Source organism: Denticeps clupeoides, chromosome 2, assembly GCF_900700375.1.
Source record: "Denticeps clupeoides chromosome 2, fDenClu1.1, whole genome shotgun sequence".
Taxonomy (NCBI): Eukaryota; Metazoa; Chordata; class Actinopteri; order Clupeiformes; family Denticipitidae; genus Denticeps; species Denticeps clupeoides.
Genome location: NC_041708.1, coordinates 6,129,003 through 6,147,459, shown reverse-complemented (window position 1 = coordinate 6,147,459; position 18,457 = coordinate 6,129,003). Strand labels below are relative to the sequence as shown.

The 18,457-nt window shown below is 40.4% G+C and overlaps 1 protein-coding gene across 2 annotated transcripts in view; it reads left to right on the top strand.

Annotated features, from left to right (window-relative positions):
• The window catches only part of grid1b (glutamate receptor, ionotropic, delta 1b), a 231,555-nt gene extending 223,531 nt beyond the window's left edge, over positions 1–8,024 (top strand). Inside the window, exons 15-17 of one of the 2 annotated variants that reach the window (XM_028969606.1) lie at positions 3,120–3,360; positions 4,764–4,902; positions 6,695–8,024. In XM_028969606.1, the coding sequence (XP_028825439.1) occupies positions 3,120–3,360; positions 4,764–4,902; positions 6,695–7,092 (778 nt within the window). In that variant the 3' untranslated portion in view covers positions 7,093–8,024. The remainder of the gene's footprint in view (positions 1–3,119; positions 3,361–4,763; positions 4,903–6,694) is intronic. The other variant, XM_028969607.1, reaches the window with a different exon arrangement.
• The last annotated feature ends 10,433 nt before the right edge of the window (positions 8,025–18,457 follow it).

Here is an 18,457-nt window from a genome sequence, read left to right as displayed (position 1 = left end):
TTCTGTGTGTTTAGTTCATTGTTCAGTGTGAGAAGTTGAGAAACAACATAGTTATCATTAGAACCACTAATTTAATCCTTTACAACATTACTTAAACATTACTAAGCCAAAACATGCATTATCATCATCATTATTATTATTATTATGATCAACATTATGATGTGACCCACTTGCCCAAAGACCTCGTTCCTCAACACATTAAAAAAGCGCAAGCAATATGAGAGCCACAGAGAAGAAGAACTAGGAGCACAGATCCACAGATCTTTTGGATTTGTTTTAAAATGTATATTTAGCTCAGTGACCTGAATTTAACCTTCTTTTTTCATAAATATTAAAAATATTATTGCATTAAAAGGGCAACTATAGTAATTAATTTAGTGAAGTCAACATGCACGGACTCCAGTGGTGGGCCATACTTTTATTTTAGGGCAAAATGAAAATCCTTGATGGATTACCTGGCTACCTGTCACTACAAACCTCTTTGGAAGGTCACTAGTCGCTACAGTTACTGCGGTCTCCAGTTAGGTCCCTAGTGATTTTTTTTGTCTATTGTAGCCTTTATTAAAAGCAGAAGAAATGTCAGCGTTCGTGTTTTTACCCACCTATTATTATTATTCCATGACTAGTAGCTCAAGTCAAAATAATTGGCATTCAATGTGAACTTTCCTTATTTTGTTGTTGTTGTTCTTTTATTGCCCAGTAAATTCAGCAGCGAGTCTTAGTCCTTAATGTCTCGTATTATCCGATATAAATGGATCCCTCAGCAAGCGTAACAGATGCTAGTAGATTGCCTAAAATCTCAACGTAATCGTTTGTAGCCAATTAACTCTGTATAATTATATTGGCTTTGGATTTTTTGGGATGCTGCGGAGTGATTCATCTCATCTGAGAGTGTTCACACGCATCTTTCATTGATCCCTTTAAGATCCATTATTATGAGTCACGAACAAACAGTCTGTAGTGATGGGAAATGACTGGGAATCAGGGTCGTTCTTGGCAATTATGTTCACCGTGCATGAAGCACCTTAACGAGCTTTTACGTTACCGAAGCAAGCTACCTGACCTGGGGAGGCTTAGGGTAAACTGCTGGCCGCCCCGAAAACAAACCAACCCGTTTAAGAGCCGTGGTCCCTGTTCCGTTTCATTTTTTTTGTGGGTTCACCCATGCAGGCGCCCTTATGTATTCAAGCCCACAGCACAGGGCCAGCGCCGGGCCGCCCGGGTAGGGAGCATACCGGTCAAGCGGTGAGGCCGTCGCAGCAACCTCGGTCCAGGCCTCGCCGGGCATTTCTGGGTTGTTTAAATATATATTCGGTTTAGCGCGGGGCACTCAGAGGCTGCCTGGGGGACAATGACACCGCTGGGCAAACATGTCATCTTCCCTTCTCCCGGGGATTCATCTCGCTTGCCGCGTTTTTCAGCCCACCCTCATTATTGTTCATCCACGCCGCTGCCTTCCGAGCATCCATAACACTTACCGCTCCGCCGTGCGCATGCTTTCATCACAGAGACGGTTGTTTTGCTTTAAGATGGGTCGGATTTGGGAATTTTTTTTTAAAGAAATGCGTTTTTTAAATACATTGCATCATATTGTGCCTTGTTTTTGCTAAATAAACCACATTTCCGTCATCCCGTGCCATCCCTGAACTCTTGACGCCTTTGTCGGTGTAATCTGTGTTTTTTCTTCCATCAATTAAATCCATACGTGCACCACAATACCGTCTTGCATCATCTGGGAAATTTGCACGGATTCCCTGTACTGCTGCAAATTGGTAATTGTACCATAAGCTTATTAACAAATGATACATTAATATCCATCCTTCATTTACGCATCTGCCCTTGTTAGCGGCTAATTTATCCCTTAAAAAACGAAGCACTACCTCATACAGATCAAGGCAACAATTTTTCTTATTATAACGAACTTGGGAATGAAATCCCTCTAAAGGGAATTTTTCTTTTGTACTGCGTCTTTGTTCTGCTTTTTGGAACCGGATGCCGCTGGAAATGAATATAGGAGCCCAGGTACTCAGCTTTGATTTTTCACCAGACTGCTCCTTCAAAAGCGCCTGTGAAGTGATTCTAGTACCCCCTCCACACTTCATCAGAACCGCTCCAGACCTCTATCCAGAGCCTCTAGCCCCCCAGTGCTTCCATTATGTGAACATGCAAAATGACTGACAGACAGAGAGCAAGCTCCCCTCGCTGAGAGGTTTTGTGGTTGGTAAATGCAGGTGCGCCGCAGGTAAAATGTTCGGTTCCATATTGCGGTGCCTGTCACAGTGCTGCAGGTGGGTAACGTTCCCTAACGTTCTACATTTCAATCACCGTTACACGTTCAATTTCAACACCAACACTCCTTCTTCAGCATGATGAGCTGCTAATTAAATGACCATATTAGCCTCATAGTCTCACAATCACATAATCTCAAATAGTCTGACAACCACTGCTATGGATCTACCCCTCCTGTCATTTTTTACCCATGAACACTTTAGTTAAAGTGTAATTTTTATATTGTTTTAGAAAGTATAATCTTGTCTAGGTAGTTGTTTAGCATTATTCTAACATCATTGTATTTTTCTAGATTTTACGTGTTTTATCTAATGATATGATGCCTACTGGAGTTTAAAATGTGAACAGTTACAAAATGTTTAACAGCAACAAAAGTCTTCCTTATATTTGCTTTGCATTTTTCCATTATTCCACTGAGCAAGATGACATAACACACATCTGTTGGTGTCATACATTTGATGGAAAGAACAATACATTGGGAAATTCAACAAATGATTGCGATCTTATTAACATACAGTAAACAATGCAGAGATTTTGTATTGTCTGAGGTGTATTGTCTTTTCTTTTCTCCACTTAAACAGAGAATAGAACAGAGAACTGTTTTTATTCCAGAGGAAGGCCTCAGGCTGGAACACTGCACATTAAACTGTTTTGCAGAGCACTGACAGAGTGACATTTGTCTATAGCATATGTGAGTGGAATGCGTCCTCTTCACATCATCAAGGAACAGATTGTTTCTGAGATGCATCAGAATTGTCTTGAACTGTAATGAAACACAGAATGTTCAGGTTGCTTTAGAAAAAAACATCTCCTCTGTGCTATTTTCATAGAATATTGGAGCTCCAGGAGAAAGGGGACCTGGACGTCCTGAAGCAGAAGTGGTGGCCCCGAACGGGCCGCTGCGACCTCAACAGTCACGCCAACGCCCAGCCGGACGGACGCTCCCTCAAGCTGCAGAGCTTCGCCGGCGTCTTCTGCATCCTGGCCTTTGGCCTGCTGTTGGGCTGCCTGGTGGCCGGCCTGGAGTTCTGGTGGAACAGTAACCACTGCCGGCGAGAGCAGCCCAAAGAGGTGACCGAACTCAGAGCCAGGAGGACAGAGCAGGGGGAGGACACTGCCACACTCTACTTTAAGGATCCAGCTGCAGACGCAAACCCCGATTTAGTCGAGCTCCAGTACACACAGTTATAGGTGTGCCCTGATGAAATCAAAATTGGTCCCGTCCCTTATCAGTGAACAGCTCACTTGTTTTGCTGCTGATGTCTTATTTCCAGGCAAATAAGGAAAAAGCATTCAATTATGTCCAAGTTAATTGTTTTTTTTTTTCATTTTATTTAATTTTTTTACTAATTCAGAATTGATGGTATTTAACTCAATCTGAAAAATTACAAACTCAGTAATACTGAGAGTTGTAAGTCAGTAGCAAAGTTAAAGACCATTGATCTCTACTGCAATACCTATCTAGACTTTTTGTACCACATTATGTGCAACTCAATTAATCACGCTAGTAATGGCCCCCTAATTAAAATGTGTGGACAAATAATATATCCATCAAACAGATATCAACTCAGATTTTAACCACTGTCCAGATAGGTATGCAGGAAAATGCAGTGAAATGATGTGAAAAGCATTGCATTTTAACGTATAGTAAAATGTAGCACCTACATCTGTAAATATAGGCAATGGTTTATGTGTTGCCAGATATTATTTTCCCTTTGTTCTGCAGTTCTGTAATTACAATATCTGCTTAGACCACTGTAACATACTTAAAAGTATTGGGGCCAAAGCCCAGCCTAAGTAAAAAAATAAAAACACTAACATGAAAAGGACAAGCCATCTAATAAAATAATTGATCAATGTGTATCAATAATGCTAAAAAATCATTAGTTATTTGATTGCAACTTAATAACAATATTACTCTTTTCAGTGTTTTGTCAAATATTCACCTCTAACCTACTGCCATTCCTTTGTGTTTGAGTATTTTTGGTATTATAATACTATAATAATACTATAATTCTTATAATTCTGAGAATAATTCTTAGTATTATCATCCAAATGATAACACTGGCCAATCTGACAACACTGATAATATTACGGACATGACTGAAAAGGACATTTTTAATCAGCCCAGCGGACTACATCGCAAATTCAACATGTGGTTTTATACCAGTTTAGATTCTGCATGTGGTAACAGCAAGTTAGGCTTTCTGTGGATCCATAAATTACAGTGTGAGCAAATAGGATGCTTGCATGAGCCCTGTCTGTTTCATCAGCACTGCAATAAGAACCACAGACTTCAGTCGGCTTGTACTAAAACCCCAGTCCCTAATCCCTAGTAATTCACGGTGTGACGTCTTATTGCAATTATATGTCAATGTGGACTACTTGATTTTTTTTTTAACTTATAATTATTTTAATTTAGTATTATGAATTTATTTATTTTTTGATTCATGATTGTTTATGATCTCATGCAGGTTACTAAGGATTACAGACTGGCAAGGGTTTCTGGTCCATTGACATATAATGATATTACAACTGCTTCATCGGAAGGGAGGAGGGACATTTGGACAGACAGAGAAAGAGACTGGGATGAAGCAGAAGCTATTGACACAGGTCAGAATAGATATAAGATCTGGTTTGTGTGGCGGGGAATTTGGGACATGAGCGGAAAATTCACGTCACCCTGCTGTCGTTGGCAAAAAAAAATGTTTTCTTTTCCGCTTCATTTTATCTATTCTTTGGTCTTCATGAGTTACTGTCAAGTATGAAAAAATGAGGTTGAGACTTGACCTTGACTAAATGGTTTCAGTCAGGATAACTCACAACTTTTTGTTTTTCTTTTTATGTGCTTTTTGGGAAGGTTTATTTGATTTAGCATTAGTAAGAAGCTATCAATGATAAATGAGAACCCACAGAATACTCATGATTGGACAGGCAATTGCAACCTTATCCTGATTGATCAAACACAAAACATCCCTTATTTATTTGAATTATCTGACTTTTGTCCTTCTGCACTACTTGTTTTTTTTTTGTTGTTTTTTTTTTTGCACCAAAATATCATTTACTTACGAGGGATACTTTTTTGTCTGTCTTTATTTTTCAGATCCCCATATACCATGTAACCAGTTTAATCGCTAGTTTTTGTTTATGCACGCTGCCAGTGCAATCAGATTATGAACATATTTTAATGAGATGCCAACAATGAAACAATCTCGTTGTCAGGGATAATTTGATTAACTTTTTGATTGCGAGGGTGGTAGATTAATTTGATTTGTGTTTCCTATAATGAACCATTTTAAAGAAACTGCTTGAAAGTTCTTAAGGATTCATTTAACTCAAGCAAATAGAAAATTACAGCTGCTGATATCAGGCTTTGATTGCTTTAGGGTGTTTAAGAAGTATGGTAAATGCTCAATAACTACCATTTTTAAATGTGTTTACTATCATATATTCCAGCCCTGTGTTAAACACTCCAAACCCGAATGATTACAGAATGATTCCAAGTATCTAAGAATCAAGACCACATTTATGTATCGAAAGAGCTTTAGATATACTTTGTATTCAGGATACCAAATGGATAAGAGACCATATGTAAATGGGTGCTTGGTTGTTGGTTAATTGCAATTACATTTTTTACCCATTCATTATTTCGTGGGATGCATTTGATTCATTCATCGAATTCATTTACCTGATGAGAGCATTCTTGCATGCTTCACAGGGCTAAAGTTCAACAGAGGGTGTAAAAAACCTAACAGTTTAAATCTGTGTTGCTATAGAGCCAGCTAATCATATTAACTAATGAGTAGTAATCATTGCTTTCCACACATCGTGGAAGCTGGTTTTCAGTTCCTTAGAAAATACGTTTTGCTGGCACATTAGCTTTAAATCAACTGAGACCTTCCCCAGGCTACCAGGTATCTCACTAATTCACCAATAAATCTGAATCCCTTAGAGAGGTCAAAGGGTACATCAGCCACTGAACTACTGAACTTCAAGTAATCCCTCTCCTGTTATGTGTGTAATCTCCTTGCCCAAGAGATGCATTATCTTCTAAATATTTGTTTTTGTCTTTCTGATTCACTTTGACTCCTTTATTAGTTCATGCTCGTACCAATGCATTACGACACTAATGATTCTTCACCTGCCATTAAGCCTTTAATTCCCCCTGGCCAAATTTGATTTCAAAGTGCACATTCTATACGATTTTCTTCTAATGAGACGTTGCCTGAAATTTGAATCAATTTATTTTTGTTGATGCAAATATACTCATCAAATAAAAAAAACAAAACTAGCAACTGAAAAAAAAAAGAATGAATGCATGGAGCATCAAAGCCTGAAGCAATCCATGAGACCAGCCAATCTCAGCCTTTCTGTCCCTCCCTTCCCCCTCTCTCTCATCCTGTAGGACAAGGAGGTGAACCTGGAACAGGTCCATCGGCGTATGAACAGTCTTATGGACGAGGACATGGCGCACAAACAGATCCCCGCCCCCTCTATCGAGATCTCTGCGCTGGACATCGGCAGCATGCAGCCCAGCCAGCCGCGGGAAGCTGTGCGGGACTTCCAGGGCACGGGCCTCCCTGTGAGCACCTTTCTCCCGGAGCAGGGCCTTGGGGTGGGCCGGACCCTGGAGCCGGGCCCTGGCAGCACGCTGCCCCTGCCCCTAAGCAGCTCCACCATCCCCTCCATGCAGTGCAAACACAGGGCTCCCAACGGGGGGCTGTTCCGTCAGAGCCCCATCAAGACACCCATGCCAATGTCCTACCAGTCTGTTCCCGGACGACCCATCCCCGAAGCCATTGAATCCACCCACAGTACATCCATCTGAGGCCGCTGGGATTGTGTTCAGCCCCCTTCACCTGTTTTTCCTTTTTTTTTTTTTGTTGGGGGGAGTATAGAGTGTGACCCCCCAAGGGTTATCTGGGTGAAAAAAAAGGTGGAGATAAAAAAAAAGAATAAAACAATTAAATAAAGAAAGGATAGAAAGTTAAGGCTGAAAATTTTTATTATAGAAAGATAACCGTAAAACAGCCCATTTTTCTTGTACATATTTGTAAATAATGAAAGAGCGAAGTGAGTCAAAGCGTATTTTGAATATTCTCAATTTTTGAAGTTGAGTTAAAAAAAAATAAAAAGTAAATATAAAAATTGTATTAAAAAAACGACTGTTTGAATGGCTTTGTAAATTTTGTTCTATATGGATAAAGATGCAAATTCATTGTGATTGTTTTTCTAAGTGCCGAAATAAAAGATGTCTCTTGACAATTTATTACTACATACATTATGTTAAATTACAGGGACATAAATCTCATTGTCATGATTATGCACCCCAGTTATAGTCATGCTCTTTTTTAATTCCAGATTTTTGTTTTCCAAATGTATATTTTTTCTTGTTAATGTAAGGAGAACTACATCTTGAAAATTAAATAAAATTGCAAAATTCAGAACAATGCATATTCAAGGACAGCAGTCTGGTCTCCAGCCACGAACAATAATGTCATTATCATTCATGTGCACTGAGATATTTGTGAAATTGTGTCTGTAGTGAAGGTATACATCCATGAGCACAATAGAGGGACATCTGAGTCATTTTACTCCGTTTTCTGTGTCACTGACCTGATTTGATGTTTTGTTTTTTCTTGCTGAAATGCAGTCATTTTGGTTTACAGTGTCTATTATTCTCTTCTTTTTTTATTTTTGAAAATATACCATATTATTAAAAATTCCATATATAATTGTATTGTATGGGCATCTATTCCTTTTGTATAAAAGGATTTATAGCTTAAGCAGCTGTATCCAATAGGAGTGTGTGAAGACATTCATTTGCCGAGGTGTACAAAAACGAAATGGTTAAACTCTTATATCTTTTGTATCAATGTAAAGATCGTTCTCCCTGCTAAACTGATGCTATAGTGAGTATATATTTTCTTAGCACTTGAAAATGTTAACAAACCCGTGAAAAAAGTGATTGTAACTCTAGAAATGTGCTGAAAAATCTGGTAATTTGGTTTAAATGCATTTTGTTCCTATTGGGGGAATATTTTAGCATGCTGCTGTCAAGTAAATTGAACTAGAGTGGCATTCACTGTAGTTCGCATTCCTCTTTTGGTGCAAAGAAATTGAAACATTGAGAAAAATACCACAGCAAAGTCAATATCAGGTTTCCTTTTTTCACAGATTATAATATTTTATTCATTGTGTAATCATTTTGTTGCTAAATCCCAGTTCTGCTAAATTCAATCTAAAAATACTTTTTCAGGTCAATATTTGCAAACAGCAGAAACTTGTAATGTACTGTGGGACCTTGTATCATGCTTCAAATAACCCCGTTAGTAATTTAGTTTCCCCAGTGTCCACACAAATACACTTTCCAAATGAACCCTAATCCCACTTTATCATCGATGTCTTAAAGCATTATTATGACTCATAGCCTCTTTATGATGCTACAGAAATAGCATAACAGTGATGAAACATTGACGCAAGGAGACACAAGCAGTCATAAATTCTTATTTGAGTCCCTCAATACATTATGAATGTTTCAGGATGCATTATGAATTGGCTCCAAAATGCATAATAGATGTCGCTATAAATAAGGCGACGCAGAGTGAAAATCCAGCAAGTTCGGGTCCAGATGTCCGTTGGAAGAATGGGAGTTGAGTTGCCATTTTTACCGCAAGCCGAAGCGAGTGGATAGCTAACTAATATGAACCAAAGTGATGTGCTACGCTGTGCGTTAGGGCCAGCGGCTTCCCTGGGCTGAGTCATGCTGCACCGGGCCGTACCGCCATCTTGCTGCGTCCCCATGATTGAAACAAGGTCGATTATAATTTAAGCATAGAGTAAGGCCATAGCCCATTCTGTGATGTCACGTGTGTGAGGCGGTTATTTTATTTATGGATATGCTGCTTAAATCTTTACGTTTCTTAATCTTTAATAAAGAACTATGGTTTACATGTCTGGTATGATGTCTTAGTGATTAAGATTTGATATCGCTGGGTGATTTGTGTTGATGAGAGTGTTCAAATCCTTTCAGAAACAGTCGGAAAATGCGTCACACCCCTACACATGCTATTCTTCAAATCTTCAAGATCTTCACCATCACATTGTACATGTTGTTTAATAACCCCATAGCTGCTATTCACACACTCCTTTACCACTGGGCAAGTGGTGGTCTAGTGGGTAAAGAGCGATCCCGAACCACCAAAATGCCACTAAGGTCCCCCTTGAGCAAGGTGCCATCACTGCTCCACAGGTGAGCAGAGGACACATTTTGTTCTGGGCACCATGTGCTGTGCCTGTGTCACAACGGCAAAAACAACCAAACAACCATCACTGTCATGTAGATCATAGAAAAATAACAGACGGGTGCGTTATATATTATTTTGATTCTCAGGATGGGACGACTTTGCAGTGTTTCTCAGTTGAAACCTTTGACCCTTTCTGTGTCTGTAAAGGGGAATTGACTCCAGCTTCACCCTAACTTGCTTAAATCTGCTTACTGGAGGGAAAGACCAGGAGAAAGACATATGGATCATCATCTATGACTTGTTTTGTGGACTTCCCATTATTCCAGGAAACGATGCATCAAGTGGGAATTGATACATTTCCCACTTGATACACTTCCCACATTTCCTACATCCCCCCCACAGCAGCCCTCTGCTTTCCATTTGATATTCTACAGACGAACAGTAGAAATAACTTATTGTAAGTTACAATATCTTGTAATCTTGTGTGAGGGCTGCACATCTGGCTCTCATGGATTCAATCCGAGGGGCTTCTGGGTTCCTAAGGCATCCGTGGCTTTTATACGAATCGATTTGTAATTGACTTACTTAAATTGCTTTTAATGCCTGCAGTTTACTTCAGATGAAGAGCCTCATTACGACTTTAGCACTTGAAATCTATGCCATATCAAACATTCTTATGTAACACGTTCAGATAAAGAACAAAATCGGAATTTGCTTAATCCTATACATACGGCGGTTACACTGTGTCAGGCCGAGAAAGCAGCCGGGGCCTAACAGGTACCGTCAGGCTACCCTGGCCTGCAGCACAGCGGCGTCCAAATCCAGGCCAGCCGCTCGGTGCTCAGAGTTACTGTGAGACGCCTCTATAATGACGCTTGGCCAATTGCCGTCACCAGGAACAGGGCTGGAAAATCAGAGGGTGTTGGGGAGAGAAAAAGAAGACAGAAAAAAAAAAAGAAAAGTCGGAATGACTTCTGTTATCGGGGAACCTGGAACGCTTTCATTTCTGGTCGACCGAGGCAACCTCCAGTATCTGCAGCAGAAGCCGTAGGACGACCGACCGCGCTGTCATTCATCTCTGTCCAAATTTATTCCGAATAAATATCAATAAATATCAAACACTGACATCATCCGTGCCTCTTTTATGAATATGATATTTTTATTACTGTTTGATTGCATGATATCTGTCCCAGCTGCGCCTCTGATGAAGTTCGGTATAGATCCACCTCCCCCCCCCCCCCGCCCACACGCGTGGTACACAGGTGGTAAAGGGGGTCCGACCACGGGAGGCCGGCCCTCCCTTTTCGTTGGCTGCGCCAGTAGCGCCTCCTGCCACGCCGGCGCTATCTCCGCCCCGACTGCTGACCTTGAGAAGTAATTTGGGCCGATCAATATTTGCTGAGATTGAAGATTGAGGGGGAGTCTGTGCTGATATAGAGAATTTCAAGAGCTACGTAAAATAAATAAATAATAACGAACCCGCCTTCAAGAACGTCAGAACTTTCCCTTCACTGGGTTATTAGTGAAGAGGAATTTCTCTTGGGGGGGGGGGATTGTAGGAAAAACAACTTTTGCTGATAATGGGTTTTACCCAGGATACTGACTCTGTGCTTCAGATCTGGGTTAATTACTCTTTTTTTACTTGATAAAGGTTACTTAGCAATGTCATTTAAATACTTTTGTAGTGTGAGATTGACACGACTTGGCAAAACGATGCACAAGAAGTGTAATCAAGATGATGAATATCCCAATTTCTATGCTGCTAAATGACTTGTTCTGTTGCGTTTTTATTATTATACAGATGGACCTGTTGGCTGCATTTGCTCCATAAATATGTCATCTGTGATGTGGATTCTTTATGCCTTAAAAGTTGAGCACCAGGGTGGACAAAATATACAATTTTGTACTATATTGTTCCTGCTTTACTTCCAGGTTGGCCCTTATGTGGAAAACACAGGCAATTTTCTTCTGGCCCTTGGAATCAGTAAATCGAAACAATGCAGTAAGAGTTCATGCAATCAACTACGCAAATATTCACTGACTTTCATAATACACACAGAAATACTGTTGTGTGTGTGGGCAGGAATAAGACTATGAAACGGAAATGTGGAGCAGGAAAAAGTCATCATGGAGTAACATCCACACACAAATATTCTGTGACTATAATGGTTCTTTGGGTTCATATGTTTCATTGGAAATCTGTCCAGCATGTATATATGTTTCCCTTAGTCTGGTGTCCCCATTGTTGAACCTTTGTCTTGTTTCGAGCCTCCTCCCTTTTCTTTATGTCTCTGTGGTATTTCCTGTGCTTTTTTTTTTTGCTGATATCAGATATCAGACTCACTTCATTATGGAGCATTATGGAGGACAAACACAAGATTCACTGACTTGGTTGATTTTAAAACAATTTCCATTGTAGACAGAGTAGTTTCTTCTTTGTCCAGTAAAATTTTTACTGAGATTGATGATCCCATATCTAAAATGTATTTTGGAACATGTAAAGATGTCATTTCCATTCTAAATTACTGTCATTACACACAGGCAATGAGTGAATTGTTAGCCCAGTGAGTATATTGGTTTTTAGTTACAACTTGTTAATTACCGAACCAATTGAGTGACAATTTATTATGTACAAATGACTCCTTCTCATCAGGTTCCCCTGAAACCCCTGGCCACTGGTCCTTCATGCAATCGCCCCGGCCAGGTTTTATAGAAAGCTAAACATCACTTATAAAAATTCCCGAAGGATGAACACTCGGCGACTTTGGTTCACATCGCATGGTAAATGTTGCTAATTGTTCTCTAATTGCTTTATTATTTAATGGCTTCCATGAAGCAGTCTGATTTTTACAGCTCCACGGCAATAAACCACTGTTGTTTTCACCAGACGTGGAGGAAGATAAGATCTGCGGCCTGCTACGCTATATACGGAATTTATTTGAACCCCCTACTGGCCACTTTATTAGAAACTCCTACTCTGCAGGCCCACTTAGAGACGATTAAAGCTTTTCCATGGAGACTGGCAAGATATTATTTGGACCACTGTCCAAATATCCAGTATATTATATTTCTATGTAGATATACGTTTATAACTTTTTTTTTACCTTCCCTGTTAAGTCTGAAGTGATTTATAAACACACACAGCAGACACCGCAAAAGGGTCTAGACCACTGTCAATATATTGATTAAAGTGTCGCCTCATACAGCACACGCCGAACCAAGGGGACATCCTCCCTTCACTCCATTCACGGCCACGGCTTAGTTTTATTGGTTTTTATTCATGCACAACGTGCTTTTGATCACAGCATCTTATCTGGGTGCCTGTGTGTGTCGCGCCTATTTGTTCAACTCTCGGCAGATGCACAGAACAAGAGCGCAGGGCCTTTATCGCAAACCGCTCTCGCCGGCGGGGGCTCTCATGCGAATTCGTTACTGATTCGTTACTCGGTTATGACATTAAGCATCGATTTGCTTTGGCTGACAGAGACAGGCTAAGCACGCTGCGACCTTTGGTTTTCAAACGCGTTCCTGTTTTGAGGAGACTCGAGACATTTATGGATCAAGATCCACATGCTGCTCTAGATTCAGGCATCTTATGAAATTACATACTTCAAGGGTTGGACCGCAGAGTGGATTATGTGGATTTTTTGGGAACGTCAGCAGTATTTGTGGATTTAAATCAGTACAAAGCAAGGTCATTTTGGTAAATGTAAGCCCCCCCATAGACAGCGATGCTGGCATCATAGCAACAGTTTAAAAAAAAATTTTAAAAAGAGAATGCAAGTAATACCAGCAGTATGAAAGGATTACATTCAGAGTCGGAATCGGGTTCCTATTGTTGGAGATTAGGATTAGGATTGATCTGACCTTCTCAGAACAACCAAATATAAAAAAGATTTACAAAGATCTTCCGAACCAGTCACCAAAAAGAAGAACCCCGGTCTCTGTAGAATTTGGTTCATGGTGCTGCACCCCTTTAAAATTCCACCGGCGCACGAACAATTTCAATGGGGCATAAAATGGTCTTTTTTCTTAATTATTTTAGTTAGGTTACTTTGTTTAACAAATTAGTTCTGGTCCAAACACCCTTTGTTCAGTGTTTGTTCGTTACCAGGGTAACATAAACACCTCGGCTCCCTGCAAACAGAACCCTGTGCACCTGCTGGAGAGCCCAGCCCAGTGTCTTCAGTGCGGAATTTTAGAGGAATGTTCTGGAAGCTCCTGGGGCGTTTGCATGAAACTTGTCTCACTCTGTTATCGTGGTTATTATATTAGCACAGAGATATCGTAGACGTACTCTGCGGCGAATTTAGGCCCCATCCACATGAGAACGTTTTCCTCTAAAACAGGGAAAATTTCTATCTGATCTGCGTTTCAGGGGACCCAGAACGATTGCTTTCTGAAAACGAATTCAAGACTGAATTTCTCTTTTCTGTGTACTCGTGGGGACGGCAAAACTCTGACGTGTTACACCGACCTCCAACCTGACCTATAACCCCAAACGTGTCATACATACAACAGCAGCAAATAACATGTTGTGGTTGTGCTGCCGCAGCTGCAGAGCCTCATAAAGCAACTTCAAGGAATTCTCTATTTCTAATGAAAAGGCTGGAGAACAATGACTTGTTGGACTCATCACAGAGGAGAACTGGACGTCAAACAAGGAGAACAATTTGGCTGACGCTGAGAAGCCCATTTTGGAGGATGGGGATTTAGACATGCCTGAAAGTAGAAGTGATAATATGACGCGCACAAAAGTTTGGTCATAATTAGGTGTTTAGTTTCTTGTATTTTATCCCATATCCTGGAACACCGGGTCTTACCAGGGGAGCGATCACTGGAAGGGGGAATTGGCGTTAACTCTCGCGGTATTTTCTCCAGATAAAGAAATGCCTGCACGAGCGAACGACACTAATGATTCCTGCCTGTGTTTTCTCTGTTAAATACAGGTTAGTATAGTGCACCACTATTTCTAAATACACCCATTGGGTATAATAGAGAAATTACTCATGAGAGCTGTCGGAAAACGTGACTGGTATGATATGGTCAGGAGTTAGTAAAAGTGTGAGACACGTGTAGTTCAGTGAAATGGTGGCCGCGCATGTTACTACTGCCAGGTAGATTGAGTGTATTATTTATGTCTAGGTGTACATATGTTAAAACCGCTGATGTGCTGTGGGATGGGAAATACTGGAAAGATTCTGTTCAAGTGAAAGTAATTATTGCATTTATATTAAGTTAAAACTGTTTTGTACTATTCTGAAAATGGTTGTTCGATGGGTTGAAAGCACGGGTATGTGGGTTGATTCTGTAAAGGGGATAGCAGATATTGAACGAATGTAATATTCGAATAATATGTATTTCTGTTGAGATATTTCACTGAGATTAACCTGTGAGAGGACTGAAAATGTAAATTTCTTGTAAAGTTGAGTGTAAAATGTATTTTTCTTCAGATAAAGAAATGCCTGTACGAGCGAATGACACTAATGATTCCTGCCTGTGTTTTCTCTGTTAAATACAGAAACCGCAGACACCAACAAATACAACAAATACTAAATCTGTCACAGTCCCGGGGCGCTGGGATCTGTAACAATAATATTATATTTATTTAGGGCAGAGGTGGCCTAGCGGTTAAGGAAACAGCACTGTAATCAGAAGGTTGCAGGTTCGAATCCCGAGCCGCCACACTGCTCCCAGGGCGCCTGTCATGGCTGCCCACTGCTCACCAAGGATGATGGTTAAAAGCGGAGAAGCAATTTCCTTCGATTTTAATAAAATAAATAAAAATATATAGAATAATTACAGAATAATAATGTAAGGTAAGCTGAGAAGATGGTTTGTAACTGAGTGAGGTCCCTCAGTTACCAACTGGAGTGCCTTAGAACATGTTTTGGCTAATTTGACTTTAAACCACTGAGAAAAAGTCACGTCACAGGAAGCAGAGCAGAGATGACACAGGACTGGGAATCCAAATCAAGTTTTTTAACAACTAATAGCCCCAACTACAGTGAGGCTATTAGGGTAATAAAAAAATTAAATACTTCCATAAATATGAATAGCTAAATGTAAATATATATATATAGTTAAAAGAAATGCATTCTGGTCTGTCACAAAATGCCTACACTAATGAATGAAATTGATCTAATTTTTAGATAATTTTGGAACAATCTGAATTGTATTTGTAGTTATTTAGTTTGCAAGAAGCAGTTACGGTTTGGCTGGTTATGTGCCATTGAATGGCTGTATATTGTCGCGGTTTAACTCCTCAGAAGAATAGTCATTGTTTTGTATTGCGGCGAGGGAATTTCATTTCAGGCCAGAGAGCGAGAGGGAGACGCTTTATGCGTATGCTTTATGCCCAAACAGCCATTTATGGTTATGTAAATTTCTTTACAGTATATGCCTTGGAGCTTGATGTTAAGCCCTTAAAGTCTATTTGGGGCTATTGCCTTTATCATCAGCGTAATGCATTTTTTATCTATTTGCATATAAACAAAATGTGTAGCGACGTGTGAGATTGATGGCCGTGCTTTAGGTGATCGAGACTGCCTGCGTCCTCATTCTGCATTTCGTTTCGAATTGAGCCCTTGCTTAGACTCACGATGATGGCGGCCCAAGCGGCCATGTGTTTGGAGCCTTGGCCCGTTGCTCTTTTGCTCTCCCCTCTTGAACCGGTGTCAGAGCCGGGGTGGCGCGGCGTGTACTGTAAACACTTCGCAGATTAATCGCCCGGGCAGGGCTGATGAATTGGTCCACTCAGAGCATCCCAGCATGCTCTGCCAAAGGCCCGTGAAGACTGTCATTAATTATTATTCAGCATGGTCCCCGTGGCGAGAGATCAGTCATCAGTCAGTCATCGTCAGGAGTGCTTCCCCCGCCTCCTTCCTCGAATACGAATGCCTCCTCACACAGACACCACTGCACATTTTTGTAGAATCCCTTCTAGTAGAAAAAACTGAAACTTCCAGGCGCTGGCGCCATTACTGTCTAAACATGGTGAAATTTATTCTTTGAATTAGTTTTTGTAGACATGCAGGGGATTTAAAAAAAAAATTTGCTTTCAATTTGGTTATTAAATTTTTCTCAGTAGGTAGCACCTCCAAAAATACCACTATTTTGACTGGAAGCATTACACAGCAGCATCGTACCACTAGAGGGAGTCTGAGTAGCACCAGTTTGAGAACCAAGGGCCTTTTAGAGCCCACCCCCATTTTTTTACCCCCACAAGTGATTGTTCTGTTTTGATGAATGGATAACAATTAGTAGAACCTAAATTATATTAACGATATTATTAATGCTATCACAGTGTACCAAACGTGAATATTGAAATTAAAAATGAAAAAGTCGTGAATGTAAAGTGATTGTCATTGTGAAACACTGCAGCACAGCACATGGTGACACAATGAAACGTGTCCTCTGCTTTTAACCATCACCCTTGGTGAGCAGTGGGCAGCCATGACAGGCGCCCGGGGAGCAGTGTGTGGGGACGGTGCTTTGCTCTGTGACCTCAGTTGCAGTGAAATTTGAACTGGCATCTTTACGATTACGGGTTTCCTTAACCGCTCGCCCACCACTGCCCCATAATTTTACATTATGAATGTAAAATAAAAACGTATATTTATTTAAATTAAATAAAACGATTGTTTTGTAAGTTATTAGAAGCATCACCAAACCTTTGTGTGAATAATAGTAATAATAATAATAATTTTGCAAGCTGCAAAAATTTTTTTTTATCAAGTACAGTCCATTTGGACACAGATCGGCCCAGAGACTCAGCGCAAAGCTCATGCCTTTGCTTTTTAATGAAATAAGTTAGTAATTTGACGATTTTTGCATGTCGCACATAGCGCCCAAGCCACCACGATTAGTCTGTGGAGCAGTCATCTCTCTAATCTCCTGCAAGTAGTACAATTGTTAGGCCACTGCTGGCACGCCCTTTCCACTGCTTAATGAAAATGAGTTCGCTGATTAGAACCAGAATGAGATATTTCAACATGATTCATTTGCCTTCTTCATTAATTCCTGCCTTTAATGAGCTGTGCGAATCCCGGCACTTACTTGTGCTCAGAAGTGAAATGTTTGATCTTGCTGGCCACTGATTTGGACGGTCTACAGCATAGTAATCTATGCTGTATTTGACAAGTAATAGGCCGTGATTCAGAGGGACATTTTTAGTCTGTTCTGTCTCTGGCTGCACTACAGCACTCCCTGCTGGAACTGCTCCATCCATGTCTTATGTCTCTCATTTAATTTTATAGTTTTATGTAGACTCAATAAAGTTCATGCCATTATGAGCATGTTATAGTTGTACATCCGGGGAATAACAGGGATTCGCAAAAATATGTTGTTATATTGATTTGTTATATTTAATATACATAATTACTGCTGGCCAGTCATGATTCCGTTGTGCCTGAAGAAGAAAATTTGTGTCCTGTTAAATAGCATTTCTGACTGGCGTGGACTGTTCTTAGCTTTTTGTTTTATTGTGAAAGTGAAGTGATTGTCATTGTGATGCACAGCACAGCACATGGTGCACACAACAAAATGTGTCCTCTGCTTTTAACGACCACCGTTGGTGAGCAGTGCGCAGCCATGGAGCAGTGTGTTGGGACGTTGCTTTGCTCAGTGGCACCTTGGCAGATCGGGATTCGAACCGGCAACCTTCTGATTAACCACTAGACCAGCACTGCCCCTTTTTGTTTATTGCTTTGCCAGGTTAGGTGACCTCTGTTCTACAATTTGATCTGTAGATTTTGTTATTGACAGTGTTTGTCAAAATGAAAACTCCTTGTGCACCAGCTGTCAGTTGTGAGCTCCTTGGTTTGTGACACAAAGAGGTTAGATTCTGGGAAGAAGAAAAAAAACAATCCGTCCAACCAATTTAATTTTTTACACTGGAAACCACCCCAGGATTACGTGGA